The sequence below is a fragment of the Pelophylax lessonae genome (assembly GCF_965119305.1).
Source record: "Pelophylax lessonae genome assembly, chromosome: 3".
Lineage (NCBI taxonomy): Eukaryota > Metazoa > Chordata > Amphibia > Anura > Ranidae > Pelophylax > Pelophylax lessonae.
Window position 1 is genome coordinate 409,466,460 of NC_138770.1, and position 26,577 is coordinate 409,493,036.

Consider the following 26,577-nt stretch of genomic DNA (forward strand, 5'->3'; position numbering starts at 1 on the left):
ATTACCCTGCCGATAGCCTCATTACGTTTCAGTCATACTCCCCTTTCCCCCAATTTGTTCAAGAAACAGGGATGGAGGCACATAGCCCTAGCCAGGCGTAACCTCATTTAAAGTCCCAACTTTTTTCGTTGTCTGTGTCTATAGCTTCATTAAAATGTAATCATATTGCTACACTTAGAGGCGCCTCTCGTATCTCTCATATTCTGTAGCTCTGCTAGATTTTGCTTCTAATCCCCTTGGGAAGGCTGCATATTGTGGATGGACATTTTATGGTTACACAACCTATCGCATTGCTATAATCTTTGTAAATAGACTATAACCTGAAGGACTTATGGGGAAATTTGCTTTGATATAAGAGTGCTTTGGATTACAAGCATGTTTCCAGAACGAATTATGCTCGCAATCCAAGGTTTTACTGTATTCTAATTCATCCCCACTCTATCTAAGACTAAAAACAAAAAGTTTTGCCTTTAGCTGTACTTTAAAAGAGAAATATGGGATTTTTTTTATTTTAGAATCATACACACCTAGGTGGATGCAGCATCGGTCCTATGCTAAATCTGTCCCCCGCTGGCTCTAAGGGGAACCGAGTAATTAAACACCGCTGATCGCTCAGTTCTTAAAGCTCCATGAGCAGAGAGCTGGTGACGGTCAGTCACTGCTGTCTGCTCTGCCCCTCCAGCATTTACTGGAGCGCTGGGCTGTGGAGTGGGCGGCAGCAGCCAGCTTAGACTTGCTGAGAGGCTGAGCCTAGTACCAGTCCAGGCATGTGGGCAGATCCCGACCATATGTTTGTGATCTTTCCCGAACTTGGACCAGCTCTGTGACTTTTGCCCCTTGTCTGCTGAAAATCGGTCACAAAAGTGCAGAATGAACTACATTCCTGTGATCCAGAGGAGAAGTATAGCCAAAAGAGCTTTGGCTTTACTGCTCCTTTTAGTCAGGTGGGGGAATAGTTTGGGCTTTCATCTGCAAAACACACCTAAAACTAAGAAGTAACTTCTGTAAAGCTGAACTCCAAGTAGCTATATATATTGCTTCACCCTGCTATAGGATTTATAATTCTGTGAAGTGTTCCAATCCAGGCACTTCTGCCAGATAAACAAACGATAAGCTAAAATACAGTAGCTCAAAACTTAGTTTCTGCATTATGCTAACTGGAGCAGGAAACACCACCAGAACACCGCTGAAGTTGTTCCCATCAGCCTATGTAGAGGTAGGCCAACAAGGAGAGAGTTTCAAATAGTCAAGGTGAGAGATAAAAGCGGAGTGAATCAGAAGCGCTGTTGAATATGGGTCCGTAAAGAGGTCAAAGTTCAGGATTCCACCTAGCACCCTGGCCTGAGAGAAGGGATTGATGCCACTGATCTTGGTAAAGTAGTCAGGGCTGAGAAGAAATAAAATGAGCTCAGTTTTGGAAAGACTGAGCCTGAGGAAGTGGTCTGACATACAGGAGATTACAGGGATCTGATGACACATTAAGGGTTTGTGGCTCAGCATTAACATAAGCCTCACTAATGATCAAAAGATCATAGTTCATTTCAGTTGATCATTTTAGGTTCTAAAGGACAAAAAAATATCATGAGCTTTGTAATATAACCAGTTAACTAACATAAGGTAATCCCTAGGTTTTTACTTTCCTTCTATTATGAAATGCTGTACCAATGAGTTAAGTACTGGCTCATACCTGAATTTCTGCAGTCAGACTGTCAATTTGGGTTTGTTGATTGTCTATGACCTAAAAGACAGAAGAATTGTATGTTTATAAACCACATTTTTATACTTGCTTTGCTTCGGCATCAGAAAGCTGAAACCCCAGTTATTTTTGGTATCACAATGACTTTATTTGGATACTATATGAAAAAAGAATTGCAAATAGTAGACATTTTGCTCATACTATAACACTTAAAGTGATTGTAAACGGTCACCTTGTAAAACAACCCATTCCGTTGTGAAAAAGAAATGAGATGCAAAAAAATTGTATAGGTATGAAAAAGACCTTAGAAATACCTTTTTTTATAAGTGATCACATTCTCTCTGTTCAAAACTGCATAACCGCTGGGGGGGGGGGGGGGGGGGGGGGAAGCAACAGAACACTGAGCTTCCCAGTAAATGGCTGTGCAGCAGGAAGGGGGGGGGGGGGGTCATGTCAGGACAAGGCTGATCATTGGAGGAGAGAAGGCTGAGTTCCCAGCATAACTAGAGAACTGACCACTTTGAGATCTCCTGCTTAGTGTGGTCAGTTTTTAATTGGAAAGCAAGGGGACTGGCAGGAACACCAGGGATTTCACACAAAGCAAGCAATACAAAGAGAAAAGGATACTTTCTCATACAAGTACATGGTACTGCAAGCCTATATCAGGAATAGGAAATGTTGGGGTAACAAATTCTTTAAGCCTGCCTAAAGCCAGACTGCAGCCAAACATTTTATTTTATCGTGTAGACAGGTCAGTTCCTTCCTATTGGGAAGTGTTTCCCTTGCTTTCTGTCAGGACAACAAGGTATGAGAATTCAGGGGCACAGACGCATACAAAACTAGGATTAGAATTTCTGAATGCTTTTATTGCTGTTTGTGCTATCTTATTAGCTCCCACCCCCTATTACTTGCCCTTATGTCACATAGACCGATAAGGTATTCCCACTCCATCCAAAAAACAAAAAAAACAAAAAATCAAGATTCTGGCTATAAAGTTAGACTAAAAAAAAAAACAAAAAAATTATTGAAACAAAATGCACCCGGAAGATATGGGCATTATTTTAATGCAATACAAGTAGTGAAAATAAAACTGAGCTTTTCGTTTACAGATACTAAAATGATGTGACATAAAACATACGATCTGCTCCAGTCCCTGGTAACTATACATTCTCTATCAGCACTGGTGGCTGTGCACTATATGCGCCCTGCCAGCTCGATTCTAGTAATCAATGGAATCTATAAACTCTCATTCTCACCATCTTAGTGTTGATTTTCTGTATTCATTGTGCATCTGGAGCACACTAACTCAAAATGTTTGGCCTGCATTGCTTTGCGTTTCGCAGCATGCCCTCACTGAGCTGTTGCTGGCAAACCGAGTGAAGCGCAGCGTTTTGTTTCATGCTTTCAAATGCTTGTGTTTAAATGGTTTTGCGTTCAAATGGAAAAGGCAGGGTTCAGTTCTTATCTAAATGAACCAGCAATGCCCTTTCCTGGATACAAAGGCAAGTTTCCAAAATTCTCTCACCCTGCTAGCTGCATTTCTGAATACAAAGTCTAGTTTCTCTAGTTTCCTCACCTTGTTTGCACGTTCGTTCTGCTCTCGAAGTCGCTCATTTTCATCCTGGAGTTGTTTTGTATCCAAAATAGGGATTCGGACACCATCTTCTAGACATTTTTGAACTTTTTGCTGTAAGCTGTAAAACATACATTATACTGAACCTGCAGGTAACTTACATTCTGAAACCATTTAAAGCATTCACAAATGGTATATGCAAGTTTCCATATTTCCCAGCCTAGGTATATTTCAGTGCAACTTTAGTGGACAATTGTGTGAAATCCACAGATTGTAATTACTGGCCAATTTAGGCTGGCAAAGGTTGTCCAATATGAAATTACTGGACAAAAAAAGTGCAAGAGTAGCAAATATTTCTGTAAGGTGTGTAATACCAAATTTACCTGGTAGATGCCATACTACTTAACACTGAATACATATAGCATGGAAAAGAATTATTGTAGGCACCACTTAAAGTGTATCTAAACCCAAAAACAGAAATGTAATATATTTAAGCTTACTAGTCCTTAAATATGGTGACGGTCTTTTTCCTGGTGGTCCTGCCAGCAACATACCTCCTTATCCTAGCTTAACAACAGTCACTTACTGTACTGTATGTATGTATGTATGTATGTATGTATGTATGGATGGATGGAGTAGCAGCCTCATCACCCTAAGACAGGAAGTGTGTAGGACTACAGAACACCTCCTCTGTAGTACACAGAGGTGGGCTGGGCAGGGCTGATAATACTAATGGAGATTTCAGTGCAGCAGAGGAAGAAATCAGTAACAGTAAAAGTACGGTACGAAGCCTGTTGAATTTCTGCCAGTATCAACGATTATCATCGTACATATTTAGCAAACCACTTTCCTACCATTTATACCAGACCAAATAAAAAGTTTATTACTGTATTGGGGTTTGCATATACTTTACGCATGTTCCCCTAGAAAAAGAAACGAAATATCTTTACTAAAAGTAATTTGTCTTTTTTTATTTTTTTGAGGAAGTAAAGTGGTACCTGTAGTCATGGTTTCCATTTCTATATAAATCAGAACATATGCCTTTATAAAAGGTCCTTTAAAAAAAATGTGCTTGGCACCATGACCTTTTGTTCCATGGGCGGTTGTAGAGAATATTCCTCTGTAGGGTTTCTAGTTAAGGGGAAAACCAAGGAGCACAGAAAGTACTAACATAAACAAGGCAGGAAGAACGCTTTATTAGGGGAAGCTTCCACTTATCTAATTAACATCTGTATTGCAAAGAGCAATCTGTGTATATAGAGGGAAACCTCTGTTTTTATTACACTTTAGCTATATGTCAGGAAATCACTGCGTGACATCAGCAGTGGTAGATGTGCAATCACTGCTGAATTGAGGGGAAACACATTTGCCTTGATTACCCTCATCAGTTTCCTTTCTGCAATAAAACTGCATTCATGGTGGTGCCTTTTGCACATCATATAATTTTATCTCATCAGAACACTTGCTCAAGTTCACAAACATCAATAAAGTTCTTTAAACTTAATTGACTTATAAACACTCAAAACCTAAAAAAGATTAATTGTATCTACAGAAGTCTTTACAAAATCAATTAGATGCACATTGTCCAGACTTCAAAACTTAAAAGCAAACCTGTTGCCCTACCCTACAGCACATATGCACCTTTCCTTCTTTCTTCTGCTGCTCTGTTTAGTTTCCCAGAGAGGCAAATACTAACACTGGATATAGAGGGCAGTGCTGGTGCTTGACGTTTGGGTCCTGACAGGTCATCTTTATGGAGAGATCTGGTGTCTATTAGACCCCAAATCTCTCCTCTAGCCTCCAATAAAGCTGATCAGACACAGATTGATCTGATTGGCTGCTTCACTGGCTGGTAAACAAGGAACTGAAACCGGAAGTGACGGAATCCTCATTGCTTCCTGTTTCTGACTTCACACAGTGGAAGAAACATCATCAGTTCCTCTCACTGTGTCCTAGGAGCTGGATGCCGCCAGACACATCCTTGTGACGAAATTCTTACTGTTTTCAGTTTCTGACATCACACAGTGGGAGGAAAAACATCAGTTCCTCTCAGTGTGTCCCAGGAGCTGGATTCTGCAGCCTTACCGGGGTCCCTGATTGTTCGGGAGAGCCTGGTAAAAGGTGGCGGTGGGGGTGGTGACTCCCCCTTCTGCAGTCTGTAAAAGTAATCCAGCAGCTTTATTGCTGCTAGGATTATATTTACATTGAAGGGAATCTCCAGCTAAAAAAAAAACAAAAACGAATATCTTGGTCATCGCTGAGATATCACCCTTCCTATCCCAATGGTACATTGCTGGATGGTAAGAGGTTAAGGACTTTTTTTTGCCTTTAGTATAAACCTATAAAGCAGTGGTTCTCAACTCCTGTCCTCGTGATCCACTAACAGGCCAGGTTAGCAAGATAACTAAAATACATCACAGGTGATATAATTTGCTGCTCAGTGATTGCAGTATTCTAGTCTGCATCTCCCCAAGGTAATACCTAAAAACTGGCCTGTTAGCGGGTCCAGAGGACAGGAGTTGAGAAACACTGCTATAAAGGATAACTAAACGCAAGAATAAAAATTCCATATATTCCTGCTTATCGGTTCTTAGATGTGGTGGCTGCATTCATTTTCATTTTTCCAATTATGAACATTTTCAGAAAATACAGAAAAATGCCTGTTAATCTTCCCAGAAATGTAGTGTCCTTGCCACTTCCGGCGAACTGAACTGAAAGCAAAAACAATATTGCCTTTCGGTTGTAACTACTAATCTCCCTGCCCCTTGTGTATTGCAGATGAACAAAGGCGAACATTTTTGCAGTCCAAAACCACTATTGGCCAAGCACCATTTTATACTGACAGTAGGTGACAGTGCTGCACAGACTGGCAAATGTTTGTAGTTCAGCCTGGGTGGCAACCATGGCTCTTTCCACCGATACAGTGAAAGAGTGAACATAATTACTTAAAGTGACAGTACACAATATCCAAATTATTAAAAGGCAATCCATGCACATCCATTACATAATAGCCTTGTAATCGAGTTTTCATTAAATCCTTTTTTACTGCCTCCTTGTCAGCTGTGAGTTCTTGAATGAGCCCCCCTCATGTGCATTTGCTTAACATTCTTTGTGGTCATGTGCGATGCTCTATGCACACTACATATCCCACAGTCTATATTGGGAATTAGAAGAAAGGGTGTCTATGTTCCTACATGCAGTGGGAGCATAGACAACAAACATAGCCACCCTCTAACAGGAATTTGGATCACAGAAAAAAAAAAAAAAAAAAAAAAAAAAAAAAAATTATATATATATATATATATATATATATATATATATATATATATATATATATATATATATATAGAGAGAGAGAGAGAGATTTCAAAATGGAAGAGAGCAACAGAAAGTATTTTTTTGAGTTGATAATAAACAGGTGAATATATATTTATTAAACCAGAGTTTAGAGTCACTTTAAGGTCAGAAAGTGTGTTGCTTGCAGGAATACCAACTAAAAAAAGGAAAATAGGCTGAATCGGGCCCCTTCTACAAGGGGCGGGCTCTGTTGGAGTCTGCCTGCGGAATCTGTCCACTGATCCCTGCTGAGCAGGTGGATGGCTGGTCTGTGTGCACTCCACTTATGCAAAGCGGACAGAAAGACAGCCCGCCCACCTCCATAGGCTGTCAGATGTAAATGGGCCGTCTGTCCATTTACACCGGACTGCCATTCGATCCCCATCCGTCTACTTTTAGCAGACAGGATCAGATCAGACGACGCCAGGTGTCAACAGACGCAAGTCCGTTGACACCTGCAGCTTCATAAAGGAGACTGGAGGGTCCAATTGGATCCACCTGAAAAACTGACAGGAAGACACGATCGGTCCTCTAGTGCAGTGGTCTTCAACCCTGGCCTACAGGGCCGACTAACAGGCCAGATTTGCAAGATAACTGAAATACATCCCAGGTGATCTCATTTGCTGCTCAGTGATTGCAGTACTCTAGTCTGCATCTCCCCAAGGTAATACCTAAAATCTGGCCTGTTAGTGGGCCCTGTAGGCCAGGGTTGAGGACCACTGCTCTAGTGTGAAAGGGGCCTAAAAGGAAACAAATTCAGCCACCTCATCTAAGGATTGGTAAGCTGCAACTATTACACATTTTATAGTTTAGAATATAATGCAGTAAAGTGGGCTAAAGTGTCTCATTTCAGGGCTGGTTCACACCACAGAAATGCAGTCTGGATGTGTTTTTGCTGCATTCCAGTGCATTTTTGATGTATTTTTAATGTTTTTTTTCTCTTTGTCAACGTTTCCTGAGGTTTTTCTTTCTGTAATGCAATTTGTATGTATTTAGATGCAATCCTAATGCATTTTGCCATATTCCAATACAGTTTTGTGCAGAAAAATAAATGCAGCATGTTCTACTTTGTTCTGCACTGGAATGCACTAAAACTGACTTCACTGGTGTGAACTAGGCCATTGGAACCCATATATAATCTACTGTCCATACATTCAGAGTTTTGGAACTTTTTTTTTTCTTTTTTACAAACAGCAGAGCTTCAGCACTCTTCAGTGACGAGAAAAACAGCACCGACTGGACCGGCTGCTAAATCCCCATAAATTTTAGAATATTGCCAGACAGGACATAAGATCACTGCAACTGCATATTAGCAATTCATTCTGCTAATTACCTAACTACACATTTAATATAACAGTGGTTCTTCCTGTGACAAAGTTAACAAGGAAAAGCTAGTTTGCCTAAAAACCTGATTAAGATTATAGCACACGCCATTAAACTTTAAGTCTAAGGTTGGAAATAGAAGACATTAATCTGTTTAATGTCTACAAGTATTAAGCAAAGCAGAAAGGGATCAGTGCCTAATAATGATGCAAATGCAAAGACTTAATGGTATAATGCAGCTTTGGCCAAATTCTCCAGTAAAGGACTTGAACGAATGCATTCCCAAACTGAACTTGGAGGGCTGTTATCTAGATGGGGTGTTTACGTCCCAGAAAACCCCAATGATAGCTGCAATTTCATTACACAAATCTAAGTACGCTGAGCTGTCATGCTGCTTTTTAAACACTACCTGCTGTGAGGTTAATATGTGAGCTGTCATTTAATACCCCCTCCTGAAAATGCTAGTGGCTTTGTTGTTTCTAGCTTCCAGACCAGCTTTACATCTTTTAACACATATTTTATAGCTTTAAATAAAAGAGTCCTAAAGATTAAAGATTTGAGCCATGAAAACCAATTGGGTGTGGTTATTATAACGGCATTAGATGCTGATCACCAAGTCCACTGCTGTTGGCATTCTATTTTCTGATTCTAGCGGTTATGATGTTTTCAGCTATACGAATAAACAGTATTCTCATCAAATGACAGTTCTTACCTTTGTACAGTCTGAACTAACTCTTTTTCCCTCTGTTTCTGGCACTCTGTCTGAGCTTCTTTTTCTTTACATTGTGTCCTTGACTCATTCGCTAGGTTTTCAAGACACTTCATGTTCTCCCGCAGTTGTCTGTTTTCCTCCTCTAATAAATGAAGCTTTAAAAAATAAAAAAAAATAAAAATAGAATTTAAAGATTGCACATTTGATGCTTACCGAAAATCTGGCTTTCAAACTTCCTTAAAATTACTGAGCCTCTTGTATAGTGCAAACTGCAAAGTGTATATGCCATTTGTAGAAGCCTATGAAATACTACTTTTCATTTTCCACCATGCCTTCGAAAGGTGACAGGCGGAGTGTGAGTGATTGCAACTGGCAGCTCAAATGCTTTCCTTTTTTACACCTTTTACACGACACCTGTGTGCCAGCTCCCAGCTATTACAGCTTTGTGTTACCACAGGGTTTGACAGTGCCTTGAGTACTCTTTTACAAGGTCACTTTATCAAAGAAAACCACAGTAATGTCATTTTAGTGCACACTTGTAGTTTCTACAGGCAGACACACAATAAAACTCATGTAAAAAAAAAATGTAGGAAAATCAAAAAAGGAAGTATTCCCAACAACCAATTAAAGCGGAGTTCCACCCCAATAGGCAATGCGATTAATGTTAGGAATGTATTTTTTTTTTCAAAGTATATGACCTGTAGGGTTAATAAAGATCTCCACTTCTGTCGTACCTTGCCGCAGCGAGGTATGTTATATCCTGCCGCCTGTTGGCTTCTGGGATACAAGTGTCATCAATCCCAGGAGTCAATGGACAAATTGACTGACAGTTTGCGATAGCAACGGGGCGGGAACTTCCTTCGATGCCGCCATTACTATGGCAACGTGCAATACAAGTGCACCCCGCTTTGTACACACTGCGCAGGCGCAAGATGGGGGGTGCACGCTGGGTAGCCAGCAGCACCATGTCCTGGAAGAAACTTTGAGTGGGCTTCAAAATGCCCACACTGAATATAGGAGCTTGCATGTTACAGAGAGAGCAGTGAGTACATTGGATAACTAAATAACTAAAATGATTACACATACAGCATATGCCAGATTGCATTAGATAAGCGGCGATTATCATGGGGGTGCTTTTGAGAAAAAAAAAAACTGACTGGAGCTCTGCTTTATGGCAATCAACAACATACACTTACTTGCAATTATAGGAGGTACGTAAACTGTCTGGTGAAAAACTATTGAACTTACCCTTTCACTCTGCCTTTGTACATCCTCAAGCGTAGGCAGGTCAGCTACATATTTTTCCAGAGTTTCAATCCGCCTTTGCTTCTCCCGATTAATCTCATTCTCTTTTTGACATTTCTTTCTTAGACTGTTAATGTACTTGTCTCTGGTTTTTATCTAGATGCACAAAAAGAAGACATCAAATAAATTAAATATTTTCAGATTAAGGAATAAATTAATAGTGGATGAAAACAGCAAATATAACAAAAGTATGTACACTAGGTGAGTTTAATATACAGGTATGAAAACACTGCAACAACAGCATGTTACTTGTGAGCTTTGAAGTATGCATTGATGTTTAGCCTGTGTTATAAAACGTGTTGAGTAATTTTGGCTTAAGTGACCCTATGAGGACGAATCATTTTGTATGAAAAGGCAGAAACAGAAGAGGCATTATACAGTATCTCACAAAAGTAAGTACACCCCTCACATTTTAGTAAATATTTTATAATATCTTTATGTGACAACACTGAAGAAATGAAACTTTGCTACAATGTAAAGTAGTGAGTGTACAGCTTGTATAACAGTGTAAATTTGCTGTCCCCTCAAAATAACTTAACATACAGCCATTAATGTCTAAACTGCTGGCAACAAAAGTGAGTACACCCCTAAGTGACAATGTCCAAATTGGGCCCCAATTAGCCATTGTCCCTCCCCGGTGTCATGTGACCCATTAGCGTTACAAGGTCTGAGGTGTGAATGGGGAGCAGGTGTGTTAAATTTGGTGCTATCGCTCTCATTCTCTCATACTGGTCACTGTAAGTTCAACATGGCATCTCATGGCAAAGAACTCCCTGAGGATCTGAAAAAAAAAATTGTTGCTCTACATGAAGATGGCCTAGGCTATAAGAAGATTGCCAAGACCCTAAAACCGAGCTGCAGCATGGTGGCCAAGACCATACAGCGGTTTAAAAAGGAGAAGTTTCACTCGGAACAGGCCTCGTAATGGTCGACCAAAGCAGTTGAGTGCATGTGCTCAACATCATATTCAGAGGTTGTCTTTGGGAAATAGACATATAAGTGCTGCCAGCATTGCTGGAGAGGTTGGAAGGGGTGGGGGGTCAGCCTCTCAGTGCTCAGACCATACACAGCACACGGCATAAAATTAGTCTGCATGGCTGTCGTCCCAGAAGGAAGCCTCGTCTAAAGATGATGCACAAGAAAGCCCGCAAACAGTTTCCTGAAGACAAGCAGACTAAGGACATGGATTATTGGATCCATGTCCTGTGGTCCGATGAGACCAAGATAAACGTAGTTGGTTCAGATGGCGTCAAGCGTGTGTGGCGGCAACCAGGTGAGGAGTACAAAGACAAGTGTGTCTACAGTCAAGCCTGGTGGTGGGAGTGCCATGGTCTGGGGCTACACGCGTGCTGCCGGCATTGGGGAGCTGCAGTTCATTAAGGGAACCATGAATGCCAACATGTATTTGACATACTGAAGCAGAGCATGATCCCCTCTCCCTAGGGACTGGGCTGCAGGGAAGTATTCCAACATAACGACCTCAAACACATCTCCAAGATGACCACTGCCTTGCTAAAGAAGCTGAGGGTAAAGGTGATGGACTTGCCAAGCATGTCTCCAGACCTAAACCCTTATGAGCATCTGTTGGGCATCCTCAATGGAAGGTGGAGGAGTGCAAGGTCTCTAGCATCCACCAGCTCCATGATGTCGTCATGGAGAAGTGGAAGAGGACTCCAGTGGCAACTTGCGAAGCTCTGGGGAACTCCATGCCCAAGAGGGTTAAGGCAGTGCTGGAAAATAATGGTGGCAACACAAAATATTGACACTTTGGGCCCAATTTGGACATTTTAACTTAGGGGTGGACTCACTTTTGTTGCCAGCGGTTTAGACATTAACGGCTGTGTGTCAAGTTATTTTGAGGGGACAGCAAATTTACACTGTTATACAAGCTGTACGCTCACTACTTTACATTGTAGCAAAGTCTCATTTCTTCAGTGTTGTCACATAAAGATATAATAAAATATTTACAAAAATGTGAGGGGTGTACTCACTTTTGTGAGATACTGTGTATATACACACACACACACACACACAACCTGAAAAGCCAAAACCTTAGGATGTGCTGTATAGTAACTCTGGCTTGGCTGCAAGTTGAATCTATGGTATGGCATGTGCTCACGGCACAAAGCAGAATCTTTAATGAATAGTACTGGTATGTGCAGAGAACCCGTGCTGCCTGCTGTTAGGATCATTTATTATGTATATACTTTTATAATTGTAACAAAGGAATGCTTTATCCACAGTACTAAGCTTGCCACAGTCATAGATTTAGGTACTCTTGCTCTGTAGGGTCTCCTTTGAATCCCTTCATAGGTGGGTTACATTTAAGTTCATAAGCCAGTTACCTTCCGGTACGAGAGAACTCTCTTTTCTGGTACCTGCTGGATGCTCTCAGTTTTTGCAGTACATTGTGAAAATAAAATCAATAAGGCTTTTTCTCTAGCAATAATTCACAATAGTACCTTGGCTGAAATCATAGGATTAAACTGGTAGCTTTGAACTGAGATCTTGATTAAAGAAACGCTTGCTATTGCTCTACTATAGAATTCTGAGCAGACTGATGAATACGGTTGATTATCCAGGAAAAAGATGACTTATATAGCAAATCAGGAATCTTTCTTTCACTGCACTTGCCATTGTACCATAATGATAGAAAGATGAGACTTAAGAAAAAAGATTGTTGCTTCCTTTAAGATAATCCTAGTGGTATACTAATGCAGGCTTTTGTTTTACGCTTTCTCTTTCTTGTTCCTTGTAAGGTACAGTATTTCTTCCTAAAAACAGAAGATTATCTATGAGTCATGTTCAAAAGCAACCCAATCATAGACCCAAAACAACTCGTTCTCTTCTCATTTGAGGACAGCAAGTGTAGCCACATACATTTTTCCTTTATATGCCCTATCTTACAGCGATGTACCTAGACCTATGAAAAATAGTGAGCGCACCTCTCAACACGGTGTATAAATTATATATATAACAAAAATGTAAAGAGCAACTTTACTTTTATTGAGAAAAAAAATATTCCCCTCTGGGTGATTTATGTACATTACTTATTACTTTTGTTATTCTGAAGGAATAGCTGTTTGTGTCCATGTGCATAGTGAATCTATATGAGAGTGATTTTATAATTATCAATCAGCTGTTGCACTTGCAGGGCTCTAATGAGGAAATTGGAAAGGTCAGGATTCCTTTATATGTGATTTCCCTTTGGGAGTATCTCACCAAAAATTACATTTTTGCTGCAGGGAACGCCATAAATCTGACTTGCATCCAATGGCCCATACACACGATTTGAAAATCGGACAAAAAAAAATTGGATTTTTGTCTTACTGTAAAATCCTTCTCTCTGATGTTCATTGACACAGCTCCAGATGTTCATTGACACAGCTCCAGAATCTTCTTGACCATTGGGTTATGCTGTCCCCTACAGGAGTAGGACACTAGGCAGGGAAAAGCTTTACCACGCCTATGGAGCAGTCCCAGGGGGGTATACTCCCACTTCCTGCTATAGACACATAGTTTAGTTGCAAGCAGTGTCAGAAGAAAAAATAACCCAACTCAATAGAGGGGTGGGTGCTGTGTCCATCAATGAACATCAGAGAAAAGGATTTTACGATAAGACAAAAAAACAATTTTCCCTTTCGTTCATTGATGGACACAGCTTCAGAATCTTCTTGACCATTAGGACATTCCAAAGCAATGTCAAACATGAGGGGTGGGAAAAAACACAGCAGAAAAAAAAATCCCAAAAGGCTAAACCTAGCCAACAAGGTAACATGGGGCCCAACCAGGAACAACTGGAGCTCACCTGTAAAAAACATACACCCTCAAAGAGGACTAATCCTCTCAAACAGCGGCCTTTAAAACATTGCGGCCAAAAGCAGCATCCGCAGATGCCAGCACATCTATTGTATAACATTTTGTGAAAGTGTGCACAGACAACCAGGTGGCCGCCTTGCCAACCTGCACCACTAACGCCTGATGGCGGAAGGCTCAAAAGGCACTAAGCGCCCATGTAGAAAGCGCCTTAACAGGGAACGGAGGAACCTGACCCATGATGTAATAGGCCTGCACCACCGCCCGTCTTGTCTATCTGGAAATGGACTAATGCCCCATACACACGTGCAGATTGTCTGCAGACTTACCTTTTCTATGTAGTGCAAGGGCCTGCCGGATTGCATACAAATTGAAAGTGTTTAGATTTGACCTCATATTATATGGTTTTGGTAAGTCTGCAGATAATCTGCACGTGTGTATGGGGCATTACCCTTTGCGAGGTCCATGCATAAGAACAAATAGTAAGGCTGATTTCCTAAACAATTTGGTTGCCGCTAGGTACACCTTGATCCCCCAACCCACATCCAGAGAGTGCAAGGCAATCTCCTTAAGATGCCAATGGCGCTGTCTCCCGGAAGTGGGGAAGGGTACCTGTCAAAAACAGGTACCAGTTCCCCCCCCCTCCTCCCCCCTGAAAGGTGTCAAATGTGGCACCGGAGGGGGAGAGGAGGCACATAAATGGAAGTTCCACTTTTGGGTGGAAATCTGCTTTAACCACTCTACTACCGCTCACGGTAATACTACTGCGGCAGAGTGGCTCGTTCCCGTCCAGTCACGTAGTATTAACGTGACTGGACTCCTCCCCTTCTGGGCGGCGCTTGCGCGCCGCCGGAGGCTCGCTCCCGCTGTTTTCATTCACAGCGGGAGTCGGGCCAGGGGAGGAGCAGCGGCGATCGCCGCTGCTCTTACCCGATCGTCGGGGATCGAGTCTGGAGATCCGCCCGCTGTGTGTAAACACAGCGGGCGGATCTCCATAGTGACAGGGAGTGACAGATCGGACTGTTCAGCATAGCTGGACATCCGATCTGTCCATGAATCACACAGTCACCTCCCCCCCTACACGTCAGTAAGCACCAGGCATACATTAACCCCTCCCTCTCCAATAAAATTAACCCCTTCCCTGCCAGTGTCATTTTTACAGTAACAGTGCATATATATAGCACTGATTACTGCAGTAATGTCACTGGTACCCCCAAAAGTGTCAAAAATGTCAGTCAGGGGTCCGGTCTGTCCGCCGCAATGTCGCAGTCCCGCAAAAAAAATCGCAGATCGCCGCCATTACGCGTTAAAAAAAAAACACCAAAAATGACAGAAATCTTTCCCTTTGTTAGTAAACGCAATAACTTTTGCGCAAACCAATCAAAATACGCTTATTGCGATTTTTTTTACCAAACATATGTAGCATAAAACAAATTGGCCAAAAACTTTTAAAAAAATTGGTTTTTACATCTTTTTTGGGGGGAATTTCATATAAAAAAATGTGAAAAATATTGTTATTTTTTCAAAATAAACGCTCTTTTTTTGTTTATAGCGCAAAAAGTAAAAATCGCACAGGTGATCAAATACCACCAAAAGAAAGCTATGTTTGTGGGAGAAAAAGGACGTAAATTTCGTTTGGGTACGGCGTCGCACGACCGCGCAATTGTCAGTTGAAGTCGCACAGCGCCGAATCGCAAAAAGTGGCCTGGACGGAAGACAGCAAAATCCTCCGGTTGTAAAGTGGTTAATTGAGTTACTTCTTATGGAGACAGCTTCACTTTAAATCAAATACAATATGTGTTCTTACCTGCAAGAAAAGTGGTTTCTATAGCTAAACATCCTCAGCTTCAGGCCTAAAGTTCATCCCAGTAAAAAAGTTGCTTTTGAGGAAAATAAAAGCTGTCATGACAGAGCCCTTTTAACAAAAGCAACAAAATAACTTAAGTGGTTCTAAACGCAGATGGTTTTTACCTTAAGCCCCCGTTCACACTAAGGCGACCTGTGAGGCGACCTGGTCGCCTCACAGGTCGCCTTCCATAGGGAAGCTGCGGACCCGTTCTAATAGGAGCGACACAAGTCGCTCCGACTTAGAAAAAGGGTCCGGAGCTTCTTTGGGGCGACCGCCATAGACTTCAATGTTATGAAGTCCGTGGCGGCCGCTCCGAGGTCGCGGCGCGCTGCTCGCACCGCGACCTCGGAGGTCGCCACCCGAAGTCGGATCGCCCCTATGTGACTGGGGCCTAAAGCATTTTCTGCTGCTCCTCCTGATCTCGATGCAGTACTGTGCCCACGAGCAGCAGCTCTCTGCTCTTTCCCTTCATTCTTACAGGGCAGATTAATTGTCAATCAAATCCTGTGATGGGGAAGTGGGGGGGGGGGGCAAGCTGTGCTGTCTGTGTCTATGGAGCTTGGAATCGAGCCAACAGGTGTGCCACAATAGGAAGTGGCTTCCTATGGTGACACACAGACGAAGAGGAGCGCCGGTGGGGGACCCTAGCAGAGAAGGATAGGGGTGCTCTGTGCAAAACCATTGCACAGAGCTGGTAAGTGTTTAACAGGTTTGTTAGTTTAAAAAAAAAAAAATGACCCTTTACAATCACTTTAACATACCTTTTCCTCCAGCTTTTTCAGGTCATCAGAGGATTTAATTGCACCCTGTTTTGGAATCTCACAGAAATGTGCAGAGCCGGTCTCAGGGGATAAAAGCTTTTCCTCCAATTCTCCTCTAAGGAAGGGATTTGACCGGTCCAGAACCAAATTCTGCAGAGGTTTACAGCTTTCACATGTTGAGCTCTTAAAAAGATTACAAAAAAAATAAATATATGATAGACATTACTATTACCGTATAACCTTTTCTAACCAATTCTTCTCATCACTTGACAGCACCTTTTTTTTTTTTTTTTTCACTGGTACTATGAAAGTCAAGATTTTATTTAATATGCTGTAGGTGAAAACTGGTAGAGCAGTCTTTCATATCAAGTACAAGGGCACCACAATAAACTATACTACAGTCTCCAGCCTGGAAGCATATGCTTTATGAGGAGTCATAAGCACACATTTCGTACACCTTTTAATGAAGGAGCAGTAAGTAGAGACATGGGTACTCAAATGCATTACAAATCTAAGATGTGCTTATGCTGTTAATAAAATGACATTAACATCAATTCTAACAAATATAACTATTGTATGGCTTTCCTATTACATGTAACTGTCAATTTACTGAAGAATAAAATTATGGGAAAATTTAATCTAAAACACTGGATGATGTGGCTACAGAATTCTGTTTTCCATTTACTTTATTTATATATACATACACATATATATATATATATATAATTTTTTTTTTTTTTTTTTGGAAGAACTAGATGGGCTTGTGTTTTTTTCTTAACCCCAACTATGTAACTGCATCTGTAACTACAGATCTACTGTGTTAAACTGAATATTCACCTTAATCCCATGGATGTAGCTTTCATCTCCATTCATCATTGGACTTTTGGCTGACTGATGAGTACGTAGCTCACCGCCTCTGATGGCTTGCTGCAGATGGGAGATCTGCTGTCTCTGTCTGAAAGCACACAATGAATTTACAACATAAGACTTTCATATCCAAAATAGCAAACTGCACACCTACTATTCTATTTGTACTACTGAAGTTATAAACGTGTATGGGAATGCAAAACCGGTTTATTTTTATATATACAGCAAATTTACACTGTTATAAAAGATGTACACTCACTACTTTACATTGTAGCAAACTGTCATTTTTAAGTCCTCACAAAGAAAGAAACAATATTCTTAGAGGCCTTAGATTTCAGCAATCTGCAATAACTGGATTTGTTAAACATTTCCAAACTTTTGCATGTATGCAAATGGACATACTGCCATCTAGTGATAGATCAGTGGCAGTACGCTACATGGGAGTAATGCATAGGCAATGAACATAAACTCTAAAATAATGGAAAGTCTGTTTTGCCTCCGTTTGCCTTTTTTTTTTTTTTTACATCTATGATATGTGCTAAATGTGTTTAAAAAAAAAGTATACAATATATAGCATATCTGCTTAATATAGTCTACAACAATATAGAGACTAAAATATGAATTGCTAATGGATCCCATAACCTGAACATATTTAAAGCAGTGGAATAAAAAAAGATTCAGGACAGATTTTTTAGTATTAGGCTCCTTTTACATTAGCACATCTCAATTTCCAGTTCAACTTTGATCTGACTTTACATTCTGTGGACCAAAGTCGCATCAAAAGTCAAAGTAGTGCAGGAACCTTTTCTGAAGTCGCAGCGACTTCTGTAGTGTCAATAGGAACGTCTCTCATAGAAATATTATGAATTTCACATGTGAAAAAACACAGCTCAAGGTGAAAGCTCCTTAAATCAGCCTTGTCTGCGCACAGAAAGAGGCTGCTGGCTCTGCATGCACAACACATGAAAACAAAGACAGTTGACGCGTTTCGCACTTCTATCAGTGCCTAATCATCTGATGTGTCAGCTGTCTTTGTTTCTGTACCTCTGCAAAGCTGTAAGGATTTTATCTATCCCAAAAAATGTGATTTGCATCAGAGTGCGGCCGTCCAGACATTTTTTGTTTTAATGAATTTCACGTCTTGCAACTCGGGGTCGCACAAGTGTGAAAGGAGCCTAATTGTTGAAACAGTTTTACAATCGCTGCATAAACTGTCGGCGCTATATAAATCCTGTATAACAAGAATAATAATAATAGTAATACCACATTTCAGGCTTGTTTACACCAGTGTGTTGTTCTGCATTGATTAACACAGCCTCAACTCAAGGACCCTGAGAAAACAATTGTTTTCTATGTGCCATGTACACACAAAGAACTGCATTGGTAAGGGTTGCCTGCATCCTAATGCAAAGCACAAAAACACCTCACAATGCACTGTTGTGCAAAGAATTAGATTAACTGTTTTCTTGTTATATTTAAATAAAGATTTAAGCCCCAGTTCACACTAGGGCGACCTGTGAGGCTACCTGGTCGCCTCACAGGTCGCCGCAGGTCGCCTCCCATAGGGAAGCTACGGACCCGTTCTAATAGGAGCGACACAAGTCGCTCCGACCTAGAAAAAGGGTCCGGAGCTTCTTTGGGGCGACCAGGAGGCGACCGCCATAGACTTCAATGTTATGAAGTCTGTGGCGGCCGCTCCGAGGTCGCGGCGCGCTGCTCGCACCGCGATCTCGGAGGTCGCCCCTGAAAGTAGCGTCGCGCCAGTGTGAACCGGCGCTGAAAAGAAAGGCTGCCATGTGTTCCAACGATACACTGCAGCCAGTGAGCAACCTGACCCATGTGTGTTATGTGCCCCACCATATTTGAACTTCAGGTATACCTTTTAATGCAGTTATATTCATAAAACAAAAAAAAAAAAAAATTCAGTCAGTCACTTATATTTTACTACACAGCAGCAAAGAGCCTTGGGGAGGAAGGGTAATGCCAGTCAGGCTCTCCAGCATGTGCTGAGAATAGGGTTGCAAACCTCACCCCATTAAAATAGAACACAAATCAATTACACATGTTTTGTGGCTGATGAAGGTGGTAATTAAACTCACTTGGTGCCTTACCTGCAATAATTTAGCCTCAGAACCTGTGTAATTCATATGTGTTCGGGTTTAAAGGGACGAGGTAGCAACCCAAGCTGAAAAGGAGAAGGACAATAGTGGCCCTACCAGCCTTCTGCTGCTCCTCACTAAGCTGTATTATAATTCCAGAGAAGAATAAGGTCACCAACCTGGCTGTATTGCGTAAATCCCAGTACTACATATCTATTGGCAGGTAAAACAGCTTCTGTCTATAGGTCATCTATATATTTACCTGTTTCCCTGGAGTTCAGCTTTAATAAATCATATGGAAAGGGTCATGAATTCACAATGTCCTGTACATTTTTTTCTTTTCTTCAATCAGCCAGTTGAATGGGGAAAAAAAAAAAAAAAAAACCCTGATCCCCCCATTCACACATTCGATGTGGATGGAGGAATCACTTCTGCCGCCGTGTCATTGTGTTTCAACAGGAGAGAGACTTCCCTGCTGTCAGAATACACTGGTTAGTGCTTCCGGCTATAGCCGGCGGCACTGATCGTTTGGGGAGAAAACGAATAGGCTGGTTGTACAGTCGGTAAAATTTCCGGGTGGAAGACGTTTTAAAAAATTGGGTTTTATTTGGTCTTGGAGAGCAAAGGATACACAGCTTCTGGAAGTGTATTTTCACAGCAGTGGATTATAAAAAAGTTATATAGATGGATATGAATATAGTTAGATAGATATAAATATTATATAACTATTATATACATACACATACATATATATATATATATATATATATATATATATATATATATATATATATATATACATACACACACACACACACACAGTATATATAAAAAAAAAGTTGCAATTCGTTTTTTTCTTTTCTTAATTTTTCATGTTACGTTAGATTCTTAATATGGCCATCTTTTTTAAGTTTTGTTTAGAAAAACTTAATTCAAAAATGACTTTTATGTAGCAGATTTACACTATTTGTGCTTTATGTGTGATTAAGAGCCCATTCACACTAGCACGACTTGCGAGGCGACTTGTGTAGCCCCAGGTCGCTTGACATAACAAAAGCAATGTTAATCAATCAGTGCCGTCTTAATTGGCACTACTGAAGTCGCTCCGACTTCAGAAAAGGGTCCTGTACTACTTTGAGGCGACCTGTGATCCGACTGTCCCATATACTTCAATGGGAGTCGCCTCCTTATCTTAATTCACACGACTTGTTATCAGACTTTCCAGGAAGAAGAAAGAGATTAGCTAGGCATTCCCCACAGATAAAGTCGCCTGTCTCTTCAAAGTAGTGCACAAGTCTCTTCCAAGTCTCTAAACAAGTCTCTAAACAAGTCTCTAAACAAGTCTCTAAACAAGTCTCTAAACAAGTCTCTAAACAAGTCTCTAAACAAGTCTCTAAACAAGTCTCTAAACAAGTCTCTAAACAAGTCTCTAAACAAGTCTCTAAACAAGTCTCTAAACAAGTCTCTAAACAAGTCTCTTCAAGTCACGGGGCGACTTTCTGGTCGTGGAAGTGTGAACCAGCTCTTATAGTATTGTTTTTATAATGTGCACATTTTCACTAAGATTCATTTATAGGTTGAGGCCCCGTTCACACTGGGGCGATCCGACTTCCAGGGGCGACCTCCGAGGTCGCGGTGCGAGCAGCGCGCCGTGACCTCGGAGCGGCTGGCACGGACTTCATAACATTGAAGTCTATGACGGTCGCTCCGGGTCGCCCCAAAGAAGCTCCGGACCCTTTTTTTAAGTCGGAGCGACTTGTGTCGCTCCTATTAGAACGGGTCCGCAGCTTCCCTATGGAAGGCGACCTACGGCGACCTGTGAGGCGACCAGGTCGCCTCACAGGTCGAATTGAATAAAAAAATAGTGCAGCGCTAATATTCAAACATGAACAAATAACATGAACAAAATGAGATAAAATTGAGAAAAAGATGAGTCCATGCAATGCCCGTGAAGTAAGGGTGAGGAAAGGGGTCCTGAATATAACAGTTGGTGCTCTTAGTGCACTGATATCCACCACCTTCTAAGTTGGCCTCTCACCTTAATAACACTTGGATTAAGCATGTAATTCCTCTCTCAGAATGACTCCTCGATAATACATCCTCTTAAAATAGCATAACAGGGAAGCCCCAATCAGAGAACGCTGTAAGCCTGTGACCACTTCCTGGATCAGCTCAACTCAATCACATGTAATGGGGAAACATAAAGGGCAGACCCATAGTGTAATACTGTTAACTTCTTTATTGAAATAGCATAAAAGACAGCCTCTTACTTTTATGTGGATAAAAGCCAGCGATAAAATGACAGATGATCTTGTCTTGGAGAGTCCTGCTCGGACCTCACCAGACTCCAGATGGCAGCGGGTGACGTCGGTAGCTCCACCTTCCCCCCCGTACGCGTGGCGTCTCCCAATGGGCGGAGACTTCTTCAGCGGTTTAGAACGATGTGCGGGACGTCACCCCTTATGTGTCACGAACTGCCCGCTGATTGGTCGGGCAATCCGCATATCCTCATTGGCTGGTCGAGGTCGGCATGGATACAGAGACGCTGCGCTCCACTAGAGAGCGGAAGTGGCTGTACCAATACCGTAACAAACGACCATGGATTAGAAAAACAGCTTATCTTGATATCTATGGCAACCATAACCGCATATTCCGCTAAACCGGAAGTGAAAGCAGGCTAGTGCCGAATACTACTAAGAAAAGCCGCACACTTATCTGTATTTACTGAAGCAGGTTTCAATGTACAAAAGGACCTGGACTATGTGTATTATAGCACAAACTCCCCAGGCCATACATGTTCTAAAAAAGGAAACACTGCCGGCACAGACAATTGTCTGTAAATACGGAATAAATATATAAATAAAAACATTTTCTCTCATATGTGTATCATGAAGCTAAAAAATGAAACTAAAACTCTTCATATATAAAAACTTCATATATAAAAATTCATCATATAAAAAGACTTCATCATATATAAAAATCATGGAGCTTAAGACGTTTCCGCTGTCATCTGGATTACAATAATTAATTTTTTAAAAAAAATTCTTTATACACTCAAAAAACAACTGCACCCTAAAAATCCCAAAATGTATTAAAACACCTAACGATCAGAAATAAAACAATTTAAGTCGAAATCGACATTCAATCCCCGGGGGACCCCAACTTTGGTCTCGTAAATCCAAAAAGATTCCCGCTTACTGAGCTGCCGTATAAAATTCCCTCCTCTCCAATGTTTCTTAACCCTTTCCACTCCCCAAAATTTGAGGCATCGTGGATCTTTATTATGATACTTTTTAAAGTGCTGGGTTACATGATGAGGTGTTTTTCCTTTTTTAATGCTCCTTACATGCTCTGCTACCCGGGTTTGTAAGGCCCTAGATGTCCTACCTATGTACTGCAATTTTTTTAGCTTCATGATACACATATGAGAGAAAATGTTTTTATTTATATATTTATATATTTATTCCGTATTTACAGACAATTGTCTGTGCCGGCAGTGTTTCCTTTTTTAGAACATGTATGGCCTGGGGAGTTTGTGCTATAATACACATAGTCCAGGTCCTTTTGTACATTGAAACCTGCTTCAGTAAATACAGATAAGTGTGCGGCTTTTCTTAGTAGTATTCGGCACTAGCCTGCTTTCACTTCCGGTTTAGCGGAATATGCGGTTATGGTTGCCATAGATATCAAGATAAGCTGTTTTTCTAATCCATGGTCGTTTGTTACGGTATTGGTACAGCCACTTCCGCTCTCTAGTGGAGCGCAGCGTCTCTGTATCCATGCCGACCTCGACCAGCCAATGAGGATATGCGGATTGCCCGACCAATCAGCGGGCAGTTCGTGACACATAAGGGGTGACGTCCCGCACATCGTTCTAAACCGCTGAAGAAGTCTCCGCCCATTGGGAGACGCCACGCGTACGGGGGGAAGGTGGAGCTACCGACGTCACCCGCTGCCATCTGGAGTCTGGTGAGGTCCGAGCAGGACTCTCCAAGACAAGATCATCTGTCATTTTATCGCTGGCTTTTATCCACATAAAAGTAAGAGGCTGTCTTTTATGCTATTTCAATAAAGAAGTTAACAGTATTACACTATGGGTCTGCCCTTTATGTTTCCCCATTACATGTGATTGAGTTGAGCTGATCCAGGAAGTGGTCACAGGCTTACAGCGTTCTCTGATTGGGGCTTCCCTGTTATGCTATTTTAAGAGGATGTATTATCGAGGAGTCATTCTGAGAGAGGAATTACATGCTTAATCCAAGTGTTATTAAGGTGAGAGGCCAACTTAGAAGGTGGTGGATATCAGTGCACTAAGAGCACCAACTGTTATATTCAGGACCCCTTTCCTCACCCTTACTTCACGGGCATTGCATGGACTCATCTTTTTCTCAATTTTATCTCATTTTGTTCGTGTTATTTGTTCATGTTTGAATATTAGCGCTGCACTATTTTTTTATTCAATTCTGCATACGGGTGTTCTAGTTTGACCTGAGTGTCCAGCAGCTACAAATTTCTGATCTGTGTTACCGTGCGCTGATATTTCTTTTATTTACAATATCGCCTCACAGGTCGCCCCAGTGTGAACGGGGACTTATGGGGTGTTAGCACAAAATTATATATTTATAAATAAATAAATAAATAAATAAATAAAAAAATAAAAACAAAACAAAGGCATGCCAGGAGTAAGAGGGGTTATACTGGGCTGGTCACTTTTTTTTATTGTTAGTCAGTGTCCAATCCTCATGTAGGCGGCAATATAACCTGACAGTTTCTGAATTCTTATGTCCTTCCTTGGAAGACAAAGAAACGACATTTTCGTTTTTGGGTTTAAATACACTTTAACGGCTGCCTGTACACAGCTTTTGATGTGAATGAACAGGCAAGAAAATGAATGGACTCTATATTTATATGAAGCTAGAGGCAATATCAACAACTATTTAAATACTTACCTATGTCAAAGAACAATTAATAAGTGTGTGAAATCATAAATTTGGAATAACTAGGAAGAAAATAATCCTCACACAATGTGCCTTGCCATTTTCTATAATCCCACTGACCTGCAGCACCCAACAAAGGAATGCTTTGTAACAACTGCATTTCTCAGTTAATGTTGGGACACACAAATATAGCTCAACATTTATTCTAATGCACAGCTGCTGTGAGCTGCTAATCCATATCTTAACCATAGAGCATGACAGTTGTTTCTGATAAAGAAAACATGACCACACACTGAATAGTTCCACCATGACCTACAATGACCACAATGTCTATTGTCATAATATTTATACAGAATTATATTGGTCAAACTGATAAAACCAGAACATTTAGGCAAGATATACTGCTTATATCAGGGTACGGTGGACTTCGATTATTAATATATTTCACAAAATAAAAAGCTTTGTCCATTTCATTTTTAAAGTGTCCCTAAATGTTAAATTAAACTATGCAAATAACGTATAGTAAAAGAGCTCGCTTATAGAGTTCCAAATAGATTTATAGTTTAAAGTGATTGTAAAGTCAGAAGGTTTTTTATCTTCATTCCATTAACACATAGGTATTTTACAGATAGTTTTGCGAACCAGTGTGAAAGTAGCCTAACTTTTAAGTTAAAGTCTACAGGTTTAGAAAATTCAGCTCATTAATGGCTAGAAAAATGGCTAAAAGACAGAATTGAGAGAATAGTGGTAATTGATTCATACTCTGAATGATCTAAGGTTATTGGTAGTGTACCCCAAGGTTCAGTATTGGGACCCTTTCCTTTTGAATCCATTTATAAGAGGAAGGGAAGGAAGAAAGGTTGCCTTTTATCATTGTACATAGCATTAGTAGGACTTCACCTATGCATTATAGACCCTTCATTTCTTTGTAAGTGGGAAAACTCACAAAATCTACAGGGGATCAAATTATTAATTCCCCCACTGTATATCCTCCCACCCCCCCAATATATATGAAAACGTTTCCACACTTTAATATTTAAAAGCGTTGTGAAAAAAAGGTGGAAACCTTTTGAAGAACCCGTGTGTATTGCAGTTTACCCGTGCCATGGCACTGCCTGCATTAGCTTTCTTTATGCAGGCTTTTTCCTATATTTTCACCTTATTTTTCTTTTTTTTTTTTTTTTACCCCTCCCCACCACCCCCCCCCCCCCCTTCACCCCCATTCATACTATCATACCAACATCCACACAAAAAAAAAAAAAGGGATCGGACGGATAATAAGGAGTTCCCCACTCGTGATATTTTTCGGCTAAGCCTCAGAGCTTATGTTCTGGGGTATCGAGGGGATCAACTGTTTCCCCTCTTCCGAAGTTACAAATTGTTTCCATATTCCCCATATCGATTTATATTCCTGTTTATGTTGTGAGGAAAGCACTAAATCTTCCATTTTGTTTATATGTTCTAATTTTCTTGCCCATTCGATCACTGAAGGAGCCTGTATCTTCCTCCAGTGCTGGGGTATACATGCTCTTGCAGCGTTCATCATATGGGGTAATATAGATCTTTCATATTTCCTCCTTGGTATCTCCGATATGTGTAATAGGCAGAAGGCTGCATCTCCCTCAATCTTATAATCTGTTATTTTTTTAACTATATCTCCGACTTCTGACCAGAATTTTCACCTTATTTTTCCGACATTAAAACACTTTCTGTCCAAGGGTAACAATGCACTGTACTGGAGGAGCAGCTTGTCTACCCCAAGCTGCTCTCCAGGTTTGGACTACAGGACCCCTCCCCTTCTCAGCATCTCCCAGGTATAGACTACAGAACACCGCCCCCCCCCCTCCTCAGCATCTCCATCACACGGTGGGGGGGGGGGGGGTTCTGTAGTGCACAGACAATAGCTGGGAGAGCTGTCAACATTGTTAGTTTCTATTAAGTGCACAAGAATTGCACTGGAGTCAAAAGGTATTATTCTGTACAAAAAATGCACGTGGTTTGAAAAAAAAAAAAAATACACATATATATATATATATAGATCAAAAGAACCAGTAAGCTGCAATATATTACATTTTTGTTCTTGGGTTTAGTTACCTTTTATTGGAACTTTGGGCTCACATTTTTCACAGTAATGTGCAGAACCATGAAGGGGTCTACCATGATCTATACAATGTGATTAAACTTGACAGTAATGCAGAGTGAAGGTCCTCCCAGGGAACTGTATAACTGGATAGGGCCTGATGTTTTAACACTTTAGAATGTTAAAGATAAGATTAATGAAAAGTAATTCCTCTCTTTGGAAC

General features: G+C 40.9%; 1 protein-coding gene across 5 annotated transcripts in view; it reads right to left on the minus strand.

Moving 5' to 3' along the window:
* The window catches only part of CEP85L (centrosomal protein 85L), a 347,939-nt gene that overhangs the window by 40,447 nt on the left and 280,915 nt on the right, over positions 1–26,577 (minus strand). For all 5 annotated transcript variants that reach the window (XM_082251204.1, XM_082251206.1, XM_082251205.1 and 2 more), the window contains 6 exons: positions 17,209–17,326; positions 16,372–16,554; positions 9,889–10,041; positions 8,641–8,795; positions 3,273–3,390; positions 1,688–1,738 (listed from right to left, as the gene is read on the minus strand). In XM_082251204.1, coding sequence (XP_082107330.1) covers positions 1,688–1,738; positions 3,273–3,390; positions 8,641–8,795; positions 9,889–10,041; positions 16,372–16,554; positions 17,209–17,326 — 778 coding nt within the window. The remainder of the gene's footprint in view (positions 1–1,687; positions 1,739–3,272; positions 3,391–8,640; positions 8,796–9,888; positions 10,042–16,371; positions 16,555–17,208; positions 17,327–26,577) is intronic.